We start from the raw sequence: 21146 nt of genomic DNA on the forward strand, positions 1-21146 counted from the left end.
GGGACCCCTCCCCCCGCCATGGCAGCACGAGGGTGACAAAGTGACAAAAGTGACAAAAGTGACAGAATGGGGGGGGTGGGGTCATGGAGTTGGGTGACACCCCGGTTGTCATGGCAACGGGACGGGGGTGTCACCTGGCTACCTGTGAGGGAGGGGAACATCTCGGTTACCGTGGCAACGGGAGGGGATGTGACATTTGGGGGGTGTCGCCTCGGTTGTCATGGAAACCACACGGGGCGCCCCACCCCGGTTGCTATGGGGGGCGGAGGGGGGGGAGCCAACCTGGTTACCATGGCAACGAGAGGGGCTGTTCCTCACCCCTCTCCCCGTTGCTATGGAGGGAACACAGAGGATGCCTTCGGTTGCCATGGAAACGGCTCTCCTGGTAACGAGGCCCCACCCACGTTGCCATGGCGAGCGGTGGAGGCGTGGCCATGCCACTGAGTGGTGACCACGCCCCTTCCAGGCCACGCCCACAGCAACGGCTAACTAGGCCACGCCCACAGCAACGGCTCGTTAGGCCACGCCCATAGCAACAACTAAAACCACGCCCATAGCAACGGCTAACTAGGCCATGCCCATAGCAACGGCTAATACCACGCCCATAGCAACAGCTAATTAGACCGCGCCCATAGCAACGGCTAATTAGACCACGCCCATAGCAACAGCCGCCGTTGGCCCCGCCTCCTCATCCCTTTTGGCCCCGCCCCCATCGCCTCACGGAGCCGTTACCGGCCCCACCCTGCGTTTCCGCCGCCGCCACTTCCGGTGTTTCGTCACTTCCGGCGGCGCCGCGGCGGCCGCGCATGCGCGGGGGGAGGCGCGCGCGGAGCGGCCGGGCCGGAGGGAGCGCGGGGTCCGTGAGGGCCGAGGGGGGGGCGGGGACGCGGCCTGAGGGGGTCCGGGGGGTCCCGTGGGGGGAATGGGGCGGGAAGGACCGGGGGGAGGAGGGGGAGGAGGCTCGGAGGGGCGGGGGTGTCATGGGGGGGTCTGGGGTGGGTCTGTGAGGGGGTGGGGGGGGAGCTGCCGTGAGGGCTGTGGGGTGTGCGGGTGGCTGTGGGTGTCGGGGGAGGAGTTGTGCGGAGTTTTGGGGGTCCCGGAGGGGCTCGGGGTGGGTCTGGGGGTTCGGGATGGGGCTGGGGGTGTCTGGGCTGGGGTCTGAGGGGGGTTCAGGAGGGTGTGGAGGGGATTAATGGAGCTTTAGGGGTGGCTGGTGTGGGGCGAAAAGAGCCCAGGAGGGGTTGGGGGAATCGCGGGGGATTTTTGGGGTTCTGGAGGGGGTTCGGTGTGGGGTGAGTGGATGCACTGAGGGTGGAATTGGGGGATTTTTGTGTAATTGGGGTGATCTTGGGTGGGCTCAGGGGGTGCTGACCCCTCTCGTGTCCCCCTGCAGAGCCCCTCAGGATGACGCAGTTCCTGCCCCCCAACCTTTTGGCCCTTTTTGCCCCTCGGGACCCCATCCCTTACCTGCCCCCTCTCGAGAAGTTACCCCATGAGAAGCACCACAACCAGCCCTACAGCGGCATCGCGCCCTACATCCGGGAGTTCGAGGTACCCCGAAGCCCTGGGACCCCAAAATCCCTCAAGGACCCTCCCCAGATCCCCAAAATCCCACATAAACCATCTCCAAATCCTCAAAATCCCTCACAGACCCTCCCCAGACCCCAAATTCTTACACAGACCCTCCCCAGATCCCCAAAATCCCTCACAGACCCCCCCCCAAACCCCTCAGAGACCCTCCCCAGACCCCAAATTCCTACACAGACCCTTCCCCAGATCCCCCAAACTCCACACAAACCATCCCCAGACCCCCAAAACCCCTCCCAGACCCTCCCCAAAATCCCTCACAGACCCTCCCCAAACCCCCCATACATCACACAGACCCTCCCCAGACCCCCAAAATCCCTCACAGACCCTCCCCACATCCCCAAAATCCCTCACAGACTCTCCCCAGATCCCCCAAAATCCCCCACGACCCCCAAAACCCCACCCTAGAACTCCCCAAAACCACCCCAGACCCCCATAATTCTCCCCCAAATCCCCCATGCCCCCCCATAACCCTACCCTGGACTCCACCCACACCCCATAACCCCACCCCAAACCTTCTCCCCACCCCCAAAACCCCCTCGGACCCCCCCCAAAACCTCTCTGTGTCCCCCAGGACCCCCGCGATGCCCCCCCGCCGACGCGCGCCGAGACGCGTGAGGAGCGCATGGAGCGCAAGGTGCGTCCAGAACCCCCCAAAACTGGGGGAGAACCCCCCCAAAATGGGGTGCAGCCCCCCCAGGGGGGTCTCAACCCCTTCCTCACAAAGCTGGGAATGCTCTGGGGGTCCCCAAAACTGCCACCAAGGGGGTGTCACCCCCTAAATTTCAGATCACCCTCAATGCTAAGCTTGGCTCATCCCCTCTGAGTTTTTGGGGATCCTGCTGGGTTTTATCCCCTCCTGTTGGGATTCTTGGGGTTCCCCACAGACTTTTGGGGGGCTGTGGGTTTGGGACCCCCCCTGAGGTCACCCCACTCCTCATTTTTTGGTCACTTCCCCCAATCTTTGTCCCCCAACAGCGGCGGGAGAAAATCGAGCGGAGGCAGCAGGAGGTGGAGTCCGAGCTCAAGCTCTGTGAGTTGGGGGGTCCTGTGGGAATTGGGGGGGTCCTGTGGGGCTGGGGGGGGTCCTGTGGGAATTGGGGGGCTCTCATGGGGTTTGGGGGGGTCCCCCCTTTTCTTCTGACCCCTCCTGACCCCCCCTTTTTCCTCCTCTCCCCCAGGGGACCCCCACAACGACCCCAACGCTCAAGGAGATGCCTTCAAAACCCTGTTTGTGGCCAGAGTGGTGAGTGCTGGGGGGAAAGAAATGGGGTCCCCCCTAATTCTGGGGGGCTCACACCAATTTTTGGGGTTCCCCCAGGTTTTTGGGGGTCTCCTCACAATCTTTGGGGTCCCTGCAGGCTGTGGGGGTTCCCCAATCTTTTTAATTTTGGGTTCTACTCCCCAGTCTGTGAAATCCTTGGAGATCTGTGCTGCTCCCCCCAAATTTTTGGGGTTCCCTTCAATCTTTGGGATTTTCTCCTGATCTTTTTGGGCTTTCCCAACCTTTGGGCCTCCCCCCAATATTCCAGGATCCCCCAATTCTTGGGAACATCCTCCCCTCAATTTGGGGTCACCCCTCCTCATTTCTCCCCAGAATTACGACACGACGGAGTCGAAGCTGCGCCGAGAGTTTGAGGTTTACGGCCCCATCAAGAGGGTGAGTGGGGGGGTGAACCCCCAAAAACACCCCCCAGACACTCCCTGCTGTCCAGATGTGTCACACCTGTCCCTCAACCTCAATTTTGGGGTGTCACACCTGTCCCCTCACACCTGCTGATGTACCTGGTGTACAATCGCCCCAGATATCCTTGTGATTGCTGTCCTGAGGGGGTCACACCTGTGCTGCCAACTCTGGTTTTGGGGTGCTCACCTGTCCCTACACCTGTCCCACACTTGTCCCCACCTGTCCCACCTATCCCTTACCTGTCCCACGTGTCTCCACACACCTGCCTCACCTGTCCCTCACCTGTCCTCCATCTCCCATCTGTTTCACTTGTCCCATGCCTTTCTCACCTGTCCTCACCTGTCCCATGTGTCCCACACCTGTCCCATGGTTGTCTCACCTGTCCCACACCTGTCTCACCTGTCCCTCACCTGTCTCACCTGTCCCACACCTGTCCCACATGTCTCACCTGTCCCACCTGTCCCACACCTGTCCCACCTGTCTCACCTGTCCCACTTGTCCCACACCTGTCCCACACCTGTCCCACCTGTCTCACCTGTCCCACCTGTCCCCCCCGCAGATCTACATGGTGTACAACAAGCGCTCGGGGAAGCCGCGCGGTTACGCCTTCATCGAGTACGAGCACGAGCGGGACATGCACTGTGAGTACCCCCAGACCCCCGCCCTGGACCCCCCAAATTCCCCCCAGCCCCCCCAACTCCGCATGTCTGACCTCCCACCCACCCCCCACCCACACCTGGGGGGCCCCGTGACCCCTCCCCGGGGCCGGGAGCCAGGTAAGTACCGGGGCGTGCGGGCCAACGGGCGTGGCCCAGCGAGGCTACGAGCGCTCAGGGCGTAGGTGGCCGAGGATGTTGGTGGTCAAGATACAGGTGGTCAAGGCTACAAGTGGAATGGGCTCAGGTGGCCAAACTGTAGGTGGACAGGGCTACCAGTGGTCAAGGGCATAGGTGGCCAAATTTACAGGTGGTCAGGGCTACAGGTGGTCCAGTTTTAGGTAGCCAAGGCTACCAAGGTAACAAGGGCAAGTTCTAGGTAACCGAGGCTACCGTGGTCACCGCTCAACTGCAGGTGGTGGCCAAGGCTGTGGTTGGCCGAGCAGAGGGACAGGTGGTAGCCAAGGTATGAGCAGAGCTACGAGCGGTGGCCAAAACTTACAGATGGTGGCCAAAGCGGAGGCAGAGCTGCAGTTGGTGGCCGAGGCTCCAGCTAGCCAAACTACAGGCAGCCAAGGATGTGGTTGGCCAATGGTGTGGTTGATCAAGGCTACTGTTGGCCAACTTAGAGGCAGCCAAGGCTACAGTTGGCCAGTGGTGCTGTTGCCCAACCTACAACCCGTCATGGCTACCGTTGGCCAAGATTCCATGTGGCCAAACTGTGGGCAACCAAGGTTTCCGTTGGCCAAGGTTTCAAACTTGGCAACTATAGGCAGCCAAGGCTACTGTTAGCCAAGATTTGGGTTGGCCAAGTCTCTGGTTGGCCAGCGTTCCGTTGGTCAAGGCTACCATTGGCCAACCACCTATTGGTCAAGCGTCCAGCTGGCCGAGCCTATGGGTAGAGCTCCCGTTGGTCAACCTTCCATTGAGGTTGGCCAACTGTTGGTCAATGCCATTGGAAGACTGAGGTTGGCCAACAGTTGGTCATGTCCATTGGTCGACCTTGCATTGAGGATGGCCAAACATTGGTCAATGCCATTGGAAGAGTGAGGTTGGCCAACCATTGGTCAGTACTATTGGTCAACTTCCATTGAGGTTGGACAACTGTTGGTCAATGCCATTGGAAGAGTGAGGTTGGCCAACCATTGGTCAGTGCTGTTGGTCAACTTCCATTGAGGTTGGACAACTGTTGGTCAATGCCATTGGTCAACCTTCCATTGAGGATGGCCAACCATTGGTCAATGTCAGTGGAAGAGTGAGGTTGGCCGACTGTTGGTTATGTGCATTGGTCAACCATCCATTGAGATTGACCAATTGTTGGTCAATGCCATTGGAAGAGTGAGGTTGGCCAACTGTTGGTCAATGCCATTAGAAGAGTGAGGTTGGCCAACTGTTGGTCAATGCCATTAGAAGATTGAGGTTGGCCAACCATTGGTCATGTCCATTGGTCAACCTTCCATTGAGGTTGACCAACTGTTGGTCATATCCATTGGTCAACCTTCCATTGAGGTTGGCCAACCATTGGTCAATGCCATTGGTCAACCTTCCATTGAGGTTGGCCAACCGCTGGCCCATCCTGCGGCGGGCGCGTCGTGCCGGCGCCGCTCTCTCTCTGTTTCTGTCTCTCCATCCCTGCACCCCCTCGGGACGGGCGATCAGAGGGGGTGTCCCGTCCCTGTTCTGGGGCCACACTGGTTCCAGGAATGCCCCAGTTCCGGTTCTGGGGATGTCCCGGTTCTGGGAGTGCCCCAGTTCTGGTTCTGGGGTGTTCCGGTTCTGGGAGTGCCCCAGTTCTGGTTCCGGCTGTGCCCTAGTTCCAGTTCTGGGGTATTCCAGTTCCGGGAACCCCCCAGATCTGGTTCCGGCTGTGCCCTGGTTCTGGTTCCGGGGTATTCCGGTTCCAGGGTGTTCCGGTTCCGGGAGTCCCCCAGTTCTGGTTCCGGGGGTACCCCAGTTCCAGGGTTTTCCGGTTCCGGCAGTGCCCCAGTTCCGGTTCCGGGGTGTTGCGGTTCTGGGGTGTTCCGGTTCCGGGAGCATCCCAGTTCCGGTTCCGGGGTATTCCGGTTCCGGTTGTGCCCCAGTTCCGGTTCTGGGGTGTTCCGGTTCCGGGGGCACCCCAGTTCCGGTTCCAGGGTTTTCCAGTTCCAGGAGTGCCCCAGATCCGGTGTGTTCCGGTTCCGGGGTATTCCGGTTCCAGCAGTGCCCCAGTTCCGGTGTGTTCCGGTTCCGGGATGTTCCGGTTCCGGGGTATTCCGGTTCCGGGAGTCCCCCAGTTCCGGTTCCAGCAGCGCCCCAGTTCCGGTGTGTTCCGGTTCCGGGCTTTCCCGGTTCCGGGGGTGTCCCTCCCGTGCCGGTTCCGGGGGTGCCGTCTCCGCGTGCGGTTGGGGAGGGGAGGACGGACGGACGTTCGGCCGTCAGCGGGCTCGTATTAACTCTGTTTTATTGTCACTGCAGCCACCTTTGTGATGGCTTTTGCCACTGCTGGCTTGCAGCTGATCCTAATGCTCCCCCCTCCACACCTCAGTGTATGGTTGGTATAAGGGTTTGTATCCTGGTAAGACACGTTTGTACCCCCCCGCACCCCCAAAACCCAACCACAATCACCACAGCGGTGAGGGGGGGGCTGGGGAGGAGCTCTGACCTCCCCCCCGACCCCTCCCCACCCCCAGGGCAGCGCAGGAGTTTGGGGAGGGGGGTTTGGGATTTTGGGGGAGCCCCCTCTGCTCCCAGCCGGGCGTGGCCGGGCTGGGGGTGGCAGGGTTGGACCCCCTGAGGTTTGGCAGCACCCCCCAAAATCCTGCTCTGCGTTTAGGGGAGCCGCCCCACACCCCCTCTGTGTTTTTGGGGAGGGGGCTCCTCACAGCGCCCCCCACCCCCCCCCTAAACCTCATGGATCCCCTTCCCAGCGCGGGTAGGGAGCAAATCCCAAAATTTTTCCCGAATTTCCCCTCCCCCAAGCACAGTCACGGCCTCAGTCTCTGCTGAGGTGGGGACGTGTGACCCCTCCAACCCCTTCCCCCCCAAAATTTTGGGGAGGGGGCCCTCCAGGAGCCCCCCCCCACCCTTTTGATATGGGGGGCTGATAAGGCAGGACCCCTCCCAGGTGCCCCCCCCGTGTTTGTTCTGCCCGAGGAGGAGGAGGAGGAGGAGGAAGGGGAGGAGGGGGGGGGGGGCTCCGAGTGCCCCCCACCCCCCAAAAAAAATAAATTAAAAATTGGGGACCCCCCCCAGGAGCCTGGATGTTTGTGTAGGGCCTACAGCTCGCTGGGGGGGGAGGGGACAGGCCCCTTAGTGGGGGGGGGTCGGGTTTGGGGGGGTGGGAATGTGGGGAGGGGGCTCAGCCCCCCCCCCAAATAAAAAAGGGGAGCGACCCCTCCCCGGTCCCATCGACCGAGAGGGGATGGGGGGGTTAAAAAATAATAAATAAAAATGAAAGTGGCGTTTTTGGGGGGGCTGAGCCCCCCCAGCCCACTCTGGGGAAGGGTGGGGGAGGGTCCCTGAGGGGTGGGGGGAGTTTTTTCGGGGAGGGGGGGGTGAGGTAGGACGGGTCTCAGGTAAGGCCCCAGCGCCCGTCCAGGAGCGGCTTCGTCTGGAGGGGCCCCCCCAGCCGGGGGGGGGGACACGGACCCGCCCCCCACCGCACCCAGGACTCGCACGGGACATGGGGGGGGGAAATTTGGGGAGGGGGAGGGGCCCTCAGGGGGTGGGGGAGGGGCTGCGTCCGGTGTGGTGACTCCTTTTGGGGAGGGGGAGGGGCCTGAGTTGGAACAGGTGCCCCCCACCCCCAAAAAAAAATTAAAATTAAAAATAAAAATAAGGGTGTGGGTGTGAGAGTGGGGGGGCAGTGCAGGTAAGGCAGGTTTGGGGGTGCCCCCCCCTCAAATTAATGGGGGGGGGGTTGTTGAAAAGGTAAAGGAGGTGACACCCCCAAAAATGAGGTGTGGGGGGGTCAAAACCCCCAAAAATCAAACTGAGGGGGAGGGAATTTACAGGTAAAGAGCTGACACCCCCAAAAAATGAGGAATTGGGGGTCAGTGTAAAGGTCAAGGGGGTGAAACCCCAAAAAAACTTAATTTGGGAGGCAATAAACAGGTAAAATGGTGACAACCCCCAAAAATGAGGATTTGGGGGTCAGGTAAAGGTGAAGGAGGTGAAACCCCCAAAAAAATTTAATTTTGGGGGACAATGAACAGGTAATGAGGTGACACCCCCAAAAATGAGGTGTGGGGGGGGTGAAAACCCCCAAAAAATTTGATTTTGAGGGGCAATAAACTGGTAAAGTGGTGACACCCCCAAAAAAATCAGGATTTGGGGGTCAGGTAAAGGTGAAGGGGGTGAAAACGCCCCAAGAATTTAATTTGGGGGGCAATGAACAGGTAAAGAGGTGACACCCCCAAAAATGAGGAATTGGGGGTTCAGGTACAGATGAAGGAGGTGAAACCCCCCAAAAATTTTAATTTGAGGGGGGCAATAAACAGGTAAAGAGGCAACACCCCCAAAATGAGGTGTGGGCGGGTGAAACCCCCAAAAAATTTAATTTGGGGGAGTGTAATTTACAGGTAAAGAGGTCACACCCCCAAAAAATGGGGAATTGGGGGGGTGAAACCCCAAAAAAATTTAATTTGGGAGGTGATAAACAGGTAAAGAGGTGACACCCCCAAAAATGGGGAATTGAGGGGGTGAATCCCCCAAAAAATTTAATTTGAGGGGATAACAAACAGGTAAAGAGGTGACACCCCCAAAATGAGGAATTGGGGGGGTCAGGTACAGGTCAAGGGGGTGAAACCCCCCCAAAAAATTTAATTTGGGGGGGCAATAAACAGGTAAAGAGGTGACACCCCCAAAAATGTGGAATTGAGGGTGACAGGTACAGGTGAAGGGGGTGAAACCCCAAAAAAATTTAATTTGGGGGGGCAATAAACAGGTAAAGAGGTAACACCCCCAAAAATGAGGTTTGGGGGGGTGAAACTCCCAAAAAATTTAATTTGGGAGGGGTAGTTTACAGGTAATGAGGTGACACCCCCAAAAAATGGGGAATTGGGGGGTGAAACCCCCAAAAAATTTAATTTTGGGGGGCAATAAACAAGTAAAAAGGTGACAACCCCCCCAAAAAAGAAAAGTCCAGGTGTGTGGGGTCACTACAAGTAAATGGGGACCCCCCCCAAAAAATTAAACTGGGGAGGGGTCAATAATCAGGTAAAAAATTGACCCCCACCCCAAAAAAATAATTCCAGGTGTGTGGGGTCAGTGTGACGCCCTAAAATTGCTTTCTGTTGGTTAGGAAGGGGTTAATTAGTTTTAATTAATTTTAATTTATTTTTAATTTATTTTGGGGGGGAGGGGGCTCAATCCTTTAACCCTTTCCTTTCCAGCAATGTCATTTTTTGGGGTGAGGAAAGGGGGGGATCACCCCTAAAACACCCCCCAATTAAAAATTTTATAATTTAAATTTTAAATTTTATTTATTTTTAATACCGCGGCGCCGCGACCGAGAAAAAAATTTTGGGTGGGATTTTTATTTAATTTAAAATTTTTTGGTTTTTTTTGGGGGTGGGGGGTGGAGGGGCTGCTCTGACCCCACTGTGGCTGACCCCAATCCCCCTCCCCTTTCCCAAACCCCTCGGGACCCCTCCCCAAATATTTTGCAGCCGCCTACAAACACGCGGACGGCAAGAAAATCGACGGGCGCCGGGTGCTGGTGGACGTGGAACGGGGCAGGACCGTCAAGGGCTGGAGGCCCCGGCGCCTGGGTGAGACCCCTCCCCAAATTCTACCCCTCCCCCAAAAATTGGGGGGGTCTGGAATGTCTTAACCTGAATTTGGGGTTTTTTTCGTGTTGAAATTTGGGTTTGTGTGGGGTTTTGGGTGGGTTATTGTGATTTTTTGGGGTTTTTTGGGTGGATATTTTGATTTTTTGAGGGTTTTTTTGGTGGGTATTCTGATTTTTTGAAGTTTTTTGGTGGGTATTTTGATTTTTTTGGTGGGTGTTTTGACTTTTGGGGTTTTTTTGGGTGGGTTATTGATTTTTTGGGATTTTTTAGGTGAGTATTTTGATTTTTTTGGTGGGTGTTCTGATTTTTGGGTTTTTTTCGGTGGTTATTCTAATTTTTTGGGGGTTTTTTGATGAGTATTTTGATTTTTTGGGTTTTTTTTTCGATGGGTATTTTGATTATTTAGGGGGTTTTTGGTGGGTATTCTGATTTTTTAGAGGTTTTTTGGTGGGTATTCTGATTTTTTAGAGGTTTTTTGGTGACTATTTTGATTTTTTTTGGTGGGTATTTTGATTGTTTTGGGGTTTTGGGTGGGTATTCTGATTTTTTGACTTCTATTACCGTATTCAGCCATTATTCCAAGAATTACCGTAACTACCGCTATCACCGTACTTACCGCTATGGGAGCACCAGGAGGGGTTGTGGGGGCACTCGATTTTTGTAATTACGGTAATTTTGGTGATCGCAGTAATTTGGGTAATTACGGTAATTTGGGTGGCAGCATCAGTATGCACGGTAAATTACGGTATCTGCGGCAGCACACGATAAATTACGGTAGTGCGTATATATACACACGGGCCATTACGGTAGTGCACATATATACAGGTAATTACGGTAGAGTGCGCGTATATATGGGTAAATTACGGTAGCACGCATATGTGTGATTAATTATGGTAGCGCGCATATACTGTAATTACGGTAGTGCGCTTATATACAGGCAATTACGGTAGAGTGCGCCTATATCGGTGTAATTACGGTATGATGCACCTATATTATGGAAATTATGGTAGTGTGCACTTATATACGCGTAATTACGGTAACGCGTGTATATATTGGTAAGTACGGTAGAGTGCGCTTATATACATGTAATTACGGTAGAGTGCGTGTATATACAGGTAATTACGATAGAGTGCATGTATACACCGATAATTACGGTAACACGCTTATATATGGATAATTACGATAGAGTGTGCTTATATACAGGTAATTACAGTAGAGTGCGCCTATATTGTGGTAATTACGGTAGCGTGCATATATCCGGGTAATTACGGTAGCCAGCGCTTATATTAGGGTAATTACGGTAGCGTGCGCACATATATATGGGTAATTACGGTAGAGTCCACTTATATTATGGTAATTATGGTAGAGTGCGCAGATATATTAGGGGAATTACGGTAGAGCACGCATGCATTAGGGTAATTACGGTAGAGCGCATATATGGATAATTACGGTAGAGTGTGCGTATATTAGGGTAATTGCGGTAGTGCGCATATATATGGTTAATTAGGGTAGTGTGTTTATACACTGGCAATTACGGCAGTGCGCTTATATACAGGTAATTACGGTATAGTGTGTGTGTATACACCGGTAATTACGGCAATGCGCTTATATATGGGTAATTACGTTAGAGCACGTATATTAGGGTAATTACGTTAGTGTGCCTATATTATGGTAATTACGGTAGAGTGGGTATATACACTGGAAATTACAGTAGTGCACTTATATATAGGTAATTACAGTAGAGTGCGCATATATATATATACGAGTAATTACGGTAGAGTGTGAGTATATATGGGTAATTACAGTAGAGTGCGTGTATACACCGGTAGTTATGGTAGTGCTCTTATATACGGGTAATTACGGTAGCGTGCACACATACACAATAAATTACGGTAGCGCTCATATATACGGATAATTACGGTAGAGCGGGCATATATTGTGGTAATTACGGTCGTGCACTTACATATGGGTAATTATGGTAGTGTGCATATATACGTGTAATTGCGGTAGTGCGCTTATATGCAGTAAATTATGGTAGAGTGCACCTATATTAGGTTAATTACGGTAGTGTGCGTATATACAGGTGATTACGGTAGTGCGTGTATACACCACGAATTACAGTAGCATGCTTATATATGGGTAATTACGGTAGAGTGCGCGTGCACACCGGTAATCACAGTAGATTGCGTGTATACACTAGTAATTATGGTAGCGCGCTTGTATACGGGTAATTACGGTACAGTGGGCATATATATGGGTAGTTACGGTAACATGTGTATAGTATGATAATTACGGTAGAGTGTCCCTATATACAGTTAATTACGGTATTGCACTCATATACGGGTAGTTACGGTAGAGTGCACGTGTGCATCGTAACTACGGTAGTGCGCTTATATACGGATAATTACGGTAGCATGTATGTATACACTGGTAATTATGGCAGTGCATTTATAGATGGATAATTACGTTAGAGCACGTATATTAGGGTAGTTACGGTAGTGTGCCTATATTATGGTAATTACGGTAGAGTGCACTTATATACGGTTCATTACGGTAGAGTGCTTGTATACACGGTTAGTTATGGTAGAGTGCTTGTATATACGAGTAATTACGGTAGAGTGCTTGTATACACGGGTAATTCCGGTAGAATGCGCATGTATGTACGGGTAATTATGGTAGAGTGTGCATATATTGGGGAAATTACGGTGGCACGCTTATATATGGGTAATTATGGTAAGTGCGCTTATATACAGTTAATTACGGTAAAGGACGCGTATATTAATTACGATAGTGCACTTATATATGGGTAATTATGATAGAGTGCATGTATATTAGGGTAATTATGGTAGAATGTGTGTATATTGGGGTAATTACGGTAGAGTGCGCTTGTATATGGGTAATTACGGTAGAGTGCACGTATATTAGGGTAATTACAGTAGAGTGTGCATGTATTAGAGTAGTTATGGTAGAGTGCGCGTATATCAGGATAATTATGGTAGTGCGTATATATACACGGGTAATTACGGTAGAGTAGGCATATATTAGGGCAAATACGGTAGTCCGCTTATATACGGGCAATTATGGTAGCGTGTGCTTATATACGGGTAATTACGGTGGAGCGCGCATATATACGGGTAATTACGGTAGAGTGCATGCATATGCTATGAATTACGGTAGTGCGTTTATATACGGGCAATTACGGTAGAGTGTGCATATGTTAGGATAATTGCAGTAGTGCACCTTTATTAGGGTAATTACGGTAGAGTGCCCGTATACACAGGCAATTATGGCAACGCACTTGTATATGGGTAATTACAGTAGTGCATGTATACACCATGAATTACGGTAATGCACTTATATACAGGTAATTACGGTAGTGCACTTATATACAGGTAATTACGGTAGAGTGCACGTATATATGGGTAATTATGGTAGAGTGCGCGTATACACTGTTAATTACGGTAGTGGCGCTCATAATTGTGAGATTACTTTGATTTTTTTGGGGGTATTCTGATTTTTTTAGATTTTTTTTTGTGGGTATTTTGATTTTTTTAGGTTTTTGGGGGTATTCTGATTTTTTTTAGATTTTTTTTTTGTGGGTATTTTGATTTTTTTTAGGTTTTTGGGGGGTGTTCTGATTTTTTTGGTTTTTTCTGGTGGGTATTTTGATTTTTTTAGGTTTTTGGGTGGGTGTTCTGAATTTTTGGGGTTTTTCTGGTGGGTATTTTGATTTTTTAAGGTTTTTGGGGGTATTCTGATTTTTTTTAGATTTTTTTTTGGTGGGTATTTTGATTTTTTTTAGGTTTTTGGGTGGGTGTTCTGAATTTTTGGGGTTTTTCTGGTGGGTATTCTGATTTTTTTGGGTTTTTCTGGTGGGTATTTTGATTTTTTTAGGTTTTTTTGGGGAGTATTCTGATTTTTTTGGGGTTTTTTTGGTGGATATTTTGATTTTTTTAGGTTTTTTGGGGGAGTATTCTGATTTTTTTGGGGTTTTTTTGGTGGGTATTTTGATATTTTTTAGGTTTTTTGGGGGGAATTCTGATTTTTTTAGTTTTTTTTCTGGTGGGTATTTTAATTTTTTTAGGTTTTTTGGGGGGTATTCTGATTTTTTGTGGTTTTTCTGGTGGGTATTTTGATTTTTCTAGGTTTTTGGAGGGAGTATTCTGATTTTTTAGGGGTTTTTTTTGGTGGGTATTTTGATATTTTTTAGGTTTTTTGGGGGGAATTCTGATTTTTTAGGTTTATTTTGGTGGATATTTTGATGTTTTGGAGTTTTTTTTGTGGTGTCACACCCCAAATTTTTGGGGGTTTGTGGAACTTAAAAGGATTTCACTCCAAATTTGGGGTGGCTTTTGTTCTCAAAAACGAATTTCACCCAAAATTTGGCTTGTTTTTTGTCCTAAAAAAGGGTTTTATCTCAAATTTAGGGTGGATTTTTTGTTTTTAAAAACGATTTTATCCCAAATTTGGGGTTTTTTTCTTTCTAAAAAAGGAGATTTTGCCCCAAATTTGTGGCAGTTTTTGCCCTATAAAAAAGATTTCATCCCAAATTTTGAGTTTTGGGGTCACTTTTGGGGTCCCCCTGATGTCATTGTCACTGTCCCCACAGGGGGAGGTTTGGGGTCACTTTTGGGGTCAGTTTTTGGGGTCACTTTGGGGTCAGTTTTGGGGTCACTTTGGGGTCACTTTGGGGTCAGTTTTGGGGTCACTTTGGGGTCACTTTGGGGTCAGTTTTGGGGTCACTTTGGGGTCACTTTGGGGTCAGTTTTGGGGTCCTTGATGTCATTGTCCCCACAGGGGGAGGTTTGGGGGGCTCAGTTTTTGGGGTCACTTTGGGGTCACTTTGGGGTCACTTTGGGGTCAGTTTGGGGTCAGTTTTTGGGGTCACTTTGGGGTCACTTTTGGGGTCCCTGATGTCCCTGTCCCTGTCCCCACAGGGGGAGGTTTGGGGTCAGTTTTGGGGTCACTTTGGGGTCAGTTTTAGGGTCCCCCTGATGTCCCTGTCCCCACAGGGGAGGTTTGGGGGGCTCAGTTTTAGGGTCACTTTTGGGGTGTCCTGATGTCATTGTCCCCACAGGGGGAGGTTTGGGGTCAGTTTTAGGGTCACTTTGGGGTCCCTGATGTCATTGTCCCCACAGGGGGAGGTTTGGGGTCACTTTGGGGTCAGTTTGGGGTCAGTTTGGGGTCACTTTTGGTGTCCCCTGATGTCACTGTCCCTGTCCCCACAGGGGGAGGTTTGGGGGGCTCAGTTTTTGGGGTCAGTTTTGGGGTGTCCTGATGTCCCTGTCCCTGTCCCCACAGGGGGAGGTTTGGGGGGCACCCGGCGCGGCGGCGCCGACGTCAACATCCGGCACTCGGGCAGGGACGACACCTCCCGCTACGACGAGCGGTGAGTGCGGGCTGGGGGACGTCCTGGGGGGGGATTGGGGACATCCTGGGGGGCTTGGGGACACCTGGGGGGGCTTGGGGACACCTGGGAGGGGATTGGGGACATCCTGTGTCACCTTGGGGACACCTGGGGGCGGATTGGGGACATCCTGTGACACCTTGGGGACATCCTGTGACACCTTGGGGACACCTGGGGGGGATTGGGGACATCCTGGGGGGGCTTGGGGACACCTGGGACACCTTGGGGACATCCTGGGGGGGGATTGGGGACACCTGGGGGGGCTTGGGGACATCCTGGGCCACCTTGGGGACATCCTGTGACACCTTGGGGACATCCTGTGACACCTTGGGGACACCTGGGGGGGATTGGGGACATCCTGGGCCACCTTGGGGACACCTGGGGGGGGATTGGGGACATCCTGGGACACCTTGGGGACATCCTGTGACACCTTGGGGACACCTGGGGGGGAATTGGGGACACCTGGGGGGATATTGGGGACACCCTTGGGACCTCCAGTGTCACCTTTGGGACACCTGAGGGGGCTTGGGGACCCCCAGTGTCACCTTGGGAACCCCTTTGGGACCCTCAGTGTCACTTTTAGGACACCTGGGGGGGCTTGGGGACATCCTGTGACACCTTGGGGACATCCTGTGTCACCTTTGGGACCCCCTTTGGGACCCGCAGTGTCAGCTTTGGGACCCCGGAGGGGTTTGGGGACCTCCTGAGGGGGCTTGGGGACATCCTGTGACAGCTTGGGGACACCTGGTGGGGATTGGGGACATCCTGGGACACCCTGGGGACATCTTGTGGGGGGCTTGGGGACATCCTGTGACACCTTGGGGACACCTGGGGGGGGGCTTGGGGACACCTGGGGGGGCTTGGGGACATCCTGGGACACCTTGAGGACACCTGGGGGGGGCTTGGGGACATCCTGGGACACCTTGGGGACATCCTGTGACACCTTGGTAACATCCTGGGACACCTTGGGGACATCTTTGGGACACCTGGGGGAGGTTGGGGACACCTGGGTGGGCTTGGGGACCCCCTGTGTCACCTTTGGGACTCCCCCATGTCACCTTTGGGACTGTCTGTGTCACCTTGGGGACCCCCAGTGTCACCTTTGGGGTCCCCTGTGTCACCTTTGGGAGCCTCTGAGGGGCTTGGGGATCCTTGGGATGGGTCAGGGACCCCCTTGGGACCCCCTGGGACGGGTCAGGGACCCCCAGGACACCTCAGGATCCCCTTGGGATGGGTCAGGGACCCCCTGGGATGGATCAAGGATCCCCCAGGACACCTCAGGACCCCCCTGGGATGGGTCAGGGACCCCCAAGACCCCCTTGGGACCCCCTGGGCTGGGTCAGGATCCCCTTGGGATGGGCCAGGGACCCCGTGGGACCCCCTGGGATGGCCCAGGGACCCCCCCGACCGCCTCAGGACCCCTGGGATGGGTCAAGGACCCCCTTGGATCTCCTGGAATGGGTTAGGGACCCCCCAGAACACCTCAGGGACCCCCAGGACACATCAGAGACCTCCCAGAACACCTCAGGACCCCCTGGAATGTATCAAGGACCCCCTGGGATGGCTCAGGGACCCCCTTGGGACCCCTCAAAACACTTCAGAGCCCCCCAGGACACCTCAGGGACCCCCTGGGATGGGTCAGAGACCCCCAGAACACCTCAGGATCCCTCTGGGATGGATCAGGGACCCCCTTGGGACCCCCTGGAATGAGTCAGGGACCCCTTGGACACCTCAGGGACCCCTGGGATGGATCAAGGACCCCATTGGGACCCCCTGAGATGGGTCAGGACACTCTGGGATGGGTCAGAGACCCCCCTGGGACCCCCAGAACTCCTCAGGGACCCCCTTGGGACCCCCTGGAATGGATCAAGGACCCCCAGAACACTTCAGGGACCCCCTGGGCTGGGTCAGGGACCTTCCAGAACACCTCAGGGACCCCGTGGGATGGGTCAGGGACCCCCTGGGATGGGTCAGGGACCCCCAGGACACATCAGGGACCCCCTGGGCTGGCTCAGGGACCCCCCTTGGATCCCCTGGAATGGGTTAGGGATCCCCAGGACACCTCAGGATCCCCCTTGGGACCCCCTGGGATGGGTCAGACCCCCCTGGGACCCCCAGGACTCCTCAGGGACCCCCTTGGGACCCCCTGGAATGGATCAAGGACCCCCAGAACTCCTCAGGACTCCCTAGGATGGGTCAGGGACCCCCTGGACACCTCAGGGACCCCCTGGAATGGGTCAGAGACCCCCAGAACTTCTCAGTGACCCCCTGGAATGGCCCAGGGACCCCCCAGAACTCCTCGGGGACCCCATGGAATGGGTGAGGGACCCCCAGGACATCTCAGGGACGCCCTGGGATGGGTCAGGGACCCCCTTGGGACCCCTTGGAATGGATCAAGGACCCCCAGAACACCTTAGGGACCCTCCTGGAATGGGTCAAGAACCCCCAGGACACATCAGGGACCCCCTGGGATGGGTCAGGGACCCCATTGGGACCCCCTGGAATGGCCCAGGGACCCCCAGAACTCCTCAGGGACCCTCTGGGAATGGATCAAGGACCCCCAGAACTCCTCAGGACTCCCTGGGATGGGTCAGGGACCCCCTGGACACCTCAGGGACCCTCTGGGCTGGGTCAGGGACCCTCTGGGATGAGTCAGGGACCCCCAAGACCCCCTTGGGACCCCCTGGGCTGGGTCAGGATCCCCTTGGGATGGGCTAGGGACCCCGTGGGACCCCCTGGGATGGCCCAGGGACCCCCCAGAACTCCTCAGGACTCCCTAGGATGGGTCAGGGACCCCCTGGAATGGGTCAAGGACCCCCCCAGAACTCCTCAGGGACCCACTGGGCTGGGTCAGGGACCCTCGGGAATGGGTCAGGACCCCCTTGGGACCCCCAGAACACCTCAGGGACCCCCCTGGAATGTATCAAGGACCCCCTGGGATGAGTCAGGGACCCCCTTGGGACGCCTTGCAGTGGATCAAGGACCCTTTGGACACCTCAAGGACCCCCCAGAACACCTCAGGGACTCCCTTGGGACCCCCTGGGCTGGCTCAGGGACCCCTCCCCACCCCCCTCATCCCCCCTTTTCCCCCCCTTTCCCCCCCTCACCGCGCCCCCTCCCCACAGCGACCGCGAGCGGGAGCGGGAGCGGGACCGCCGGGAGCGCTCCCGAGAACGGGACCGGCGCCGTTCGCGCTCCCGGGAGAGGCGGAGACGAACCCGGAGCCGCGAGAAGGACGAGAGGGAACGGAAACGGGGCGGGAGCCGCGACCGCAGCAAGGACCGAGACCGGGACCGGGACCGCAAACGGCGCTCGCGGTCCCGGGAGAGAAAACGCGAGCGGGAACGGGACAAGAAGGACGAGGGGAGCCTGGAAGGGCTGGAACCCCCCGAGGAGATGGGAGGAGGGGGAGAGCCCGGAACCGGAGAGGGGATGGCGGGGGACGCGGCCGAGAAACGGGAACGGGAACGGGAACGGCGGCGCGGGCACCGGGAACGGGAACGGAGACGGGAACGGGAGCGGGACAGGGAACGGGAGCACAAACGGGAACGGGAGCGGCGCGACGAGAGAGGAACCGGGAGCGGAGCGGGGCCGGGCAGCGGGGCCGGGCCCGAGGGGGGCGATGGGGGAGCCCCCGGGGGAGAGCCCGAGATGTTCCTGGGGGGAGAGGGGATGGCGGCGAGCGATGGCTACCTGGGGGCGGAGAATGGCTACCTGCTGGAGCCGCCCATGGAGTGAGCGCGGGCAATAAACGGGCTTTTATTGGAGAAACGGAGTGGAAAAATGAGTTTTTTTGGGGGGTTCTGGTTCAAAAATGGGGGTGTAGCTTCAAAATTTGGGTTTTTTTTGGGTGGGATTGGGGTCAAAAATGGGGGTGTAGTCCCAAATTTGGGTTTTTTTTGGTGGAATCGGGATAAAAAATGGATGTAGTGCCAGATTTTGGGGTTTTTTGGGTGGGTTTTGGGTTGTTCTGGTCCGAAAATGCACGCAGTCCCAAAATTTGGGGTTTTTTTTGGTTGGGATTTGGGTTATTCTGGTCCAAAAATGGGCGTACTCTCAAAATTTTGGGGTTTTTTTGGGTGAGATCGGGGTCAAAAATGGGGGTGTAGCCCAAATTTTGGGTGTTTTTTGGGTGGAATTTGGGTTATTCTGGTTCAAAAATGGATGTAATCCCGAATTTTGGGGTTTTTTTTGGGTGGGATTGGGGTTGTTCTTCTCAAAATTTGGGTGACTTCCCGAAATTTGGGGTTTTTTTGGGTGGGTTCGAGGTAAAAAATGGGGGTGTAGCCCCAAATTTTGGGGTTTTTTTGGGTGGAATCGGGGTAAAAAATGGGTGTAGTGCCAGATTTTGGGGATTTTTTTGGGTGGGATCGAGGTAAAAAATGGATGTAGTCCCAAATATGGGGTTTTTTTGGGTAGGATCGGGGTCAAAATGGGGGTGTAACCCAAATTTTAGGGGTTTTTTTGGGTGGAATTTGGGTTATTCTGGTCCGAAAATGGATGTAGTCCCAAAATTTGGGATTTTTTTGGGTGGGATTTGGGGTTGTGCTTCGAAAATGGGGGTGTAGCCCCAAATTTGGGGTTTTTTTTGGGTGAGATTGGGGTCGAAAATGTGGGTGTAGTCCAAAATTTGGGGTTTTTTTTGGGTGGGATTTGGGTTGTTCTGGTCCGAAAATGGGTGAACTCCCGAATTTTGGGGTTTTTTTGGGTGGGTTTTTGGTTGTTCTGCTCCAAAAATCGGGGTGTAACTCCAAAATTTGGGTTTTTTTTGGGTGGGATCGGGTTCAAAATGGGTGTAGTCCCAATTTTGGGTTTTTTTTTGCGTGGAATCGGGGTCAAAAATGGGGGTGTAGCCCCAAATTTGGGTTTTTTTGGGGTGGGATCGGGGTCAAAAATGGGGTTGCAGTCCAAAATTTGGGGTTTTTTTTGGGTGGAACTTGGGTTGTTCTGCTCCAAAAATCGAGGTGTAATCCCGAATTTTGGGGTTTTTTGGGTGGAATTGGGGTCGTTCTTCTCAAAAATTGGGTGACTTCCCGAATTTTAAGGTTCTTTTGGGTGGGATTTGGGGTCGTTCTGGTCCAAAAATGGGTGAACTCCCAAATTTTGGGTTTTTTTTGGGTGGAATTTGGGTTATTCTGGTCCGAAAATGGGTATAGTCCCAAATTTTGGGGTTTTTTTTGGGTGGGATCGGGGTCAAAAGTGGGGGTGTAGCTCCAAACTTGGGGGTTTTTTGGGTGGGATTGGGGTTGTTCTGCTCTGAAAATTGGTGAATTCCTGAATTTTGGGGGTTTTTTGGGTGGGATTGGGGTTATTCTGGTCCGAAAATGGATGTAGTCCCAAAATTTGGGATTTTTTTTGGTGGGATTTGGGGTCTTCCTGCTCCAAAAATTCCTTTTCCTCCCCCAAATTTTTACCCTAAAAGTGACGTCCCCCCCATTTGGGGACATTTCCTTAAAAAAGCGACATCCCCCCAATTTAGAATTTTTTTTCCCACCCCATTTTTTATGATTTTTCCCCCAAATTTTCGGGCTCTTTTTGCAATTGGGGTCTCCCCACCACCCAAATCCCCCCAAAATTTTGGCCCCCCCAATAATTTCACACCTCCCACCCCATTCCCCCACCCAAATTTGGGGTCCTCGCCTCTCCACCCCAATTTTTGGGGTCCCCCCCACCTATTTTTCCCCTCCCCAAATATTTGGGACCCCAAAAAATCCGATTTTTGGGGCCTCTCCGTTCTGCGCATGCGCCAGCTCCGCGCGGGGGCGTGGCCAACGCGGCGGGCGTGGTCTTACTGCCAAATAAGGGAATGGGCGTGGTCACAGCGCGCAATTTGACGTTGCTCGGCAGTGGGTGTGGTTTGTACTACCAAATAAGGAAATGGGCGTGGTTTCCACTGCCAGTATGACGTTGCTCGGCAGTGGGTGTGGTTTGTACTACCAAATAAGGAAATGGGCGTGGTTTTCGCGGTGCAGAAATGACGTTGAGCGGGTTGTGGGCGTGGTTTGTGTGGAAAATGGGCGTGGTTTGTGCAGAAAGGG

General features: G+C 53.9%; 1 protein-coding gene across 1 annotated transcript; it reads left to right on the forward strand.

The window, feature by feature from the left end:
- The first annotated feature begins 775 nt into the window (after positions 1-775).
- SNRNP70 (small nuclear ribonucleoprotein U1 subunit 70) lies at positions 776-18875 on the forward strand. The gene is made up of 10 exons (XM_033084063.2): positions 776-856; positions 1394-1551; positions 2162-2224; positions 2566-2620; positions 2769-2833; positions 3185-3247; positions 3834-3915; positions 9579-9680; positions 15003-15090; positions 18234-18875. Exons 2-10 carry the CDS (start codon positions 1405-1407, stop codon positions 18844-18846), a joined length of 1278 nt encoding a protein of 425 aa, XP_032939954.1. The 5' UTR covers positions 776-856; positions 1394-1404; the 3' UTR covers positions 18847-18875.
- The last annotated feature ends 2271 nt before the right edge of the window (positions 18876-21146 follow it).

This window comes from Catharus ustulatus, chromosome 35, assembly GCF_009819885.2.
Source record: "Catharus ustulatus isolate bCatUst1 chromosome 35, bCatUst1.pri.v2, whole genome shotgun sequence".
In the NCBI taxonomy this organism is placed as follows: domain Eukaryota; kingdom Metazoa; phylum Chordata; class Aves; order Passeriformes; family Turdidae; genus Catharus; species Catharus ustulatus.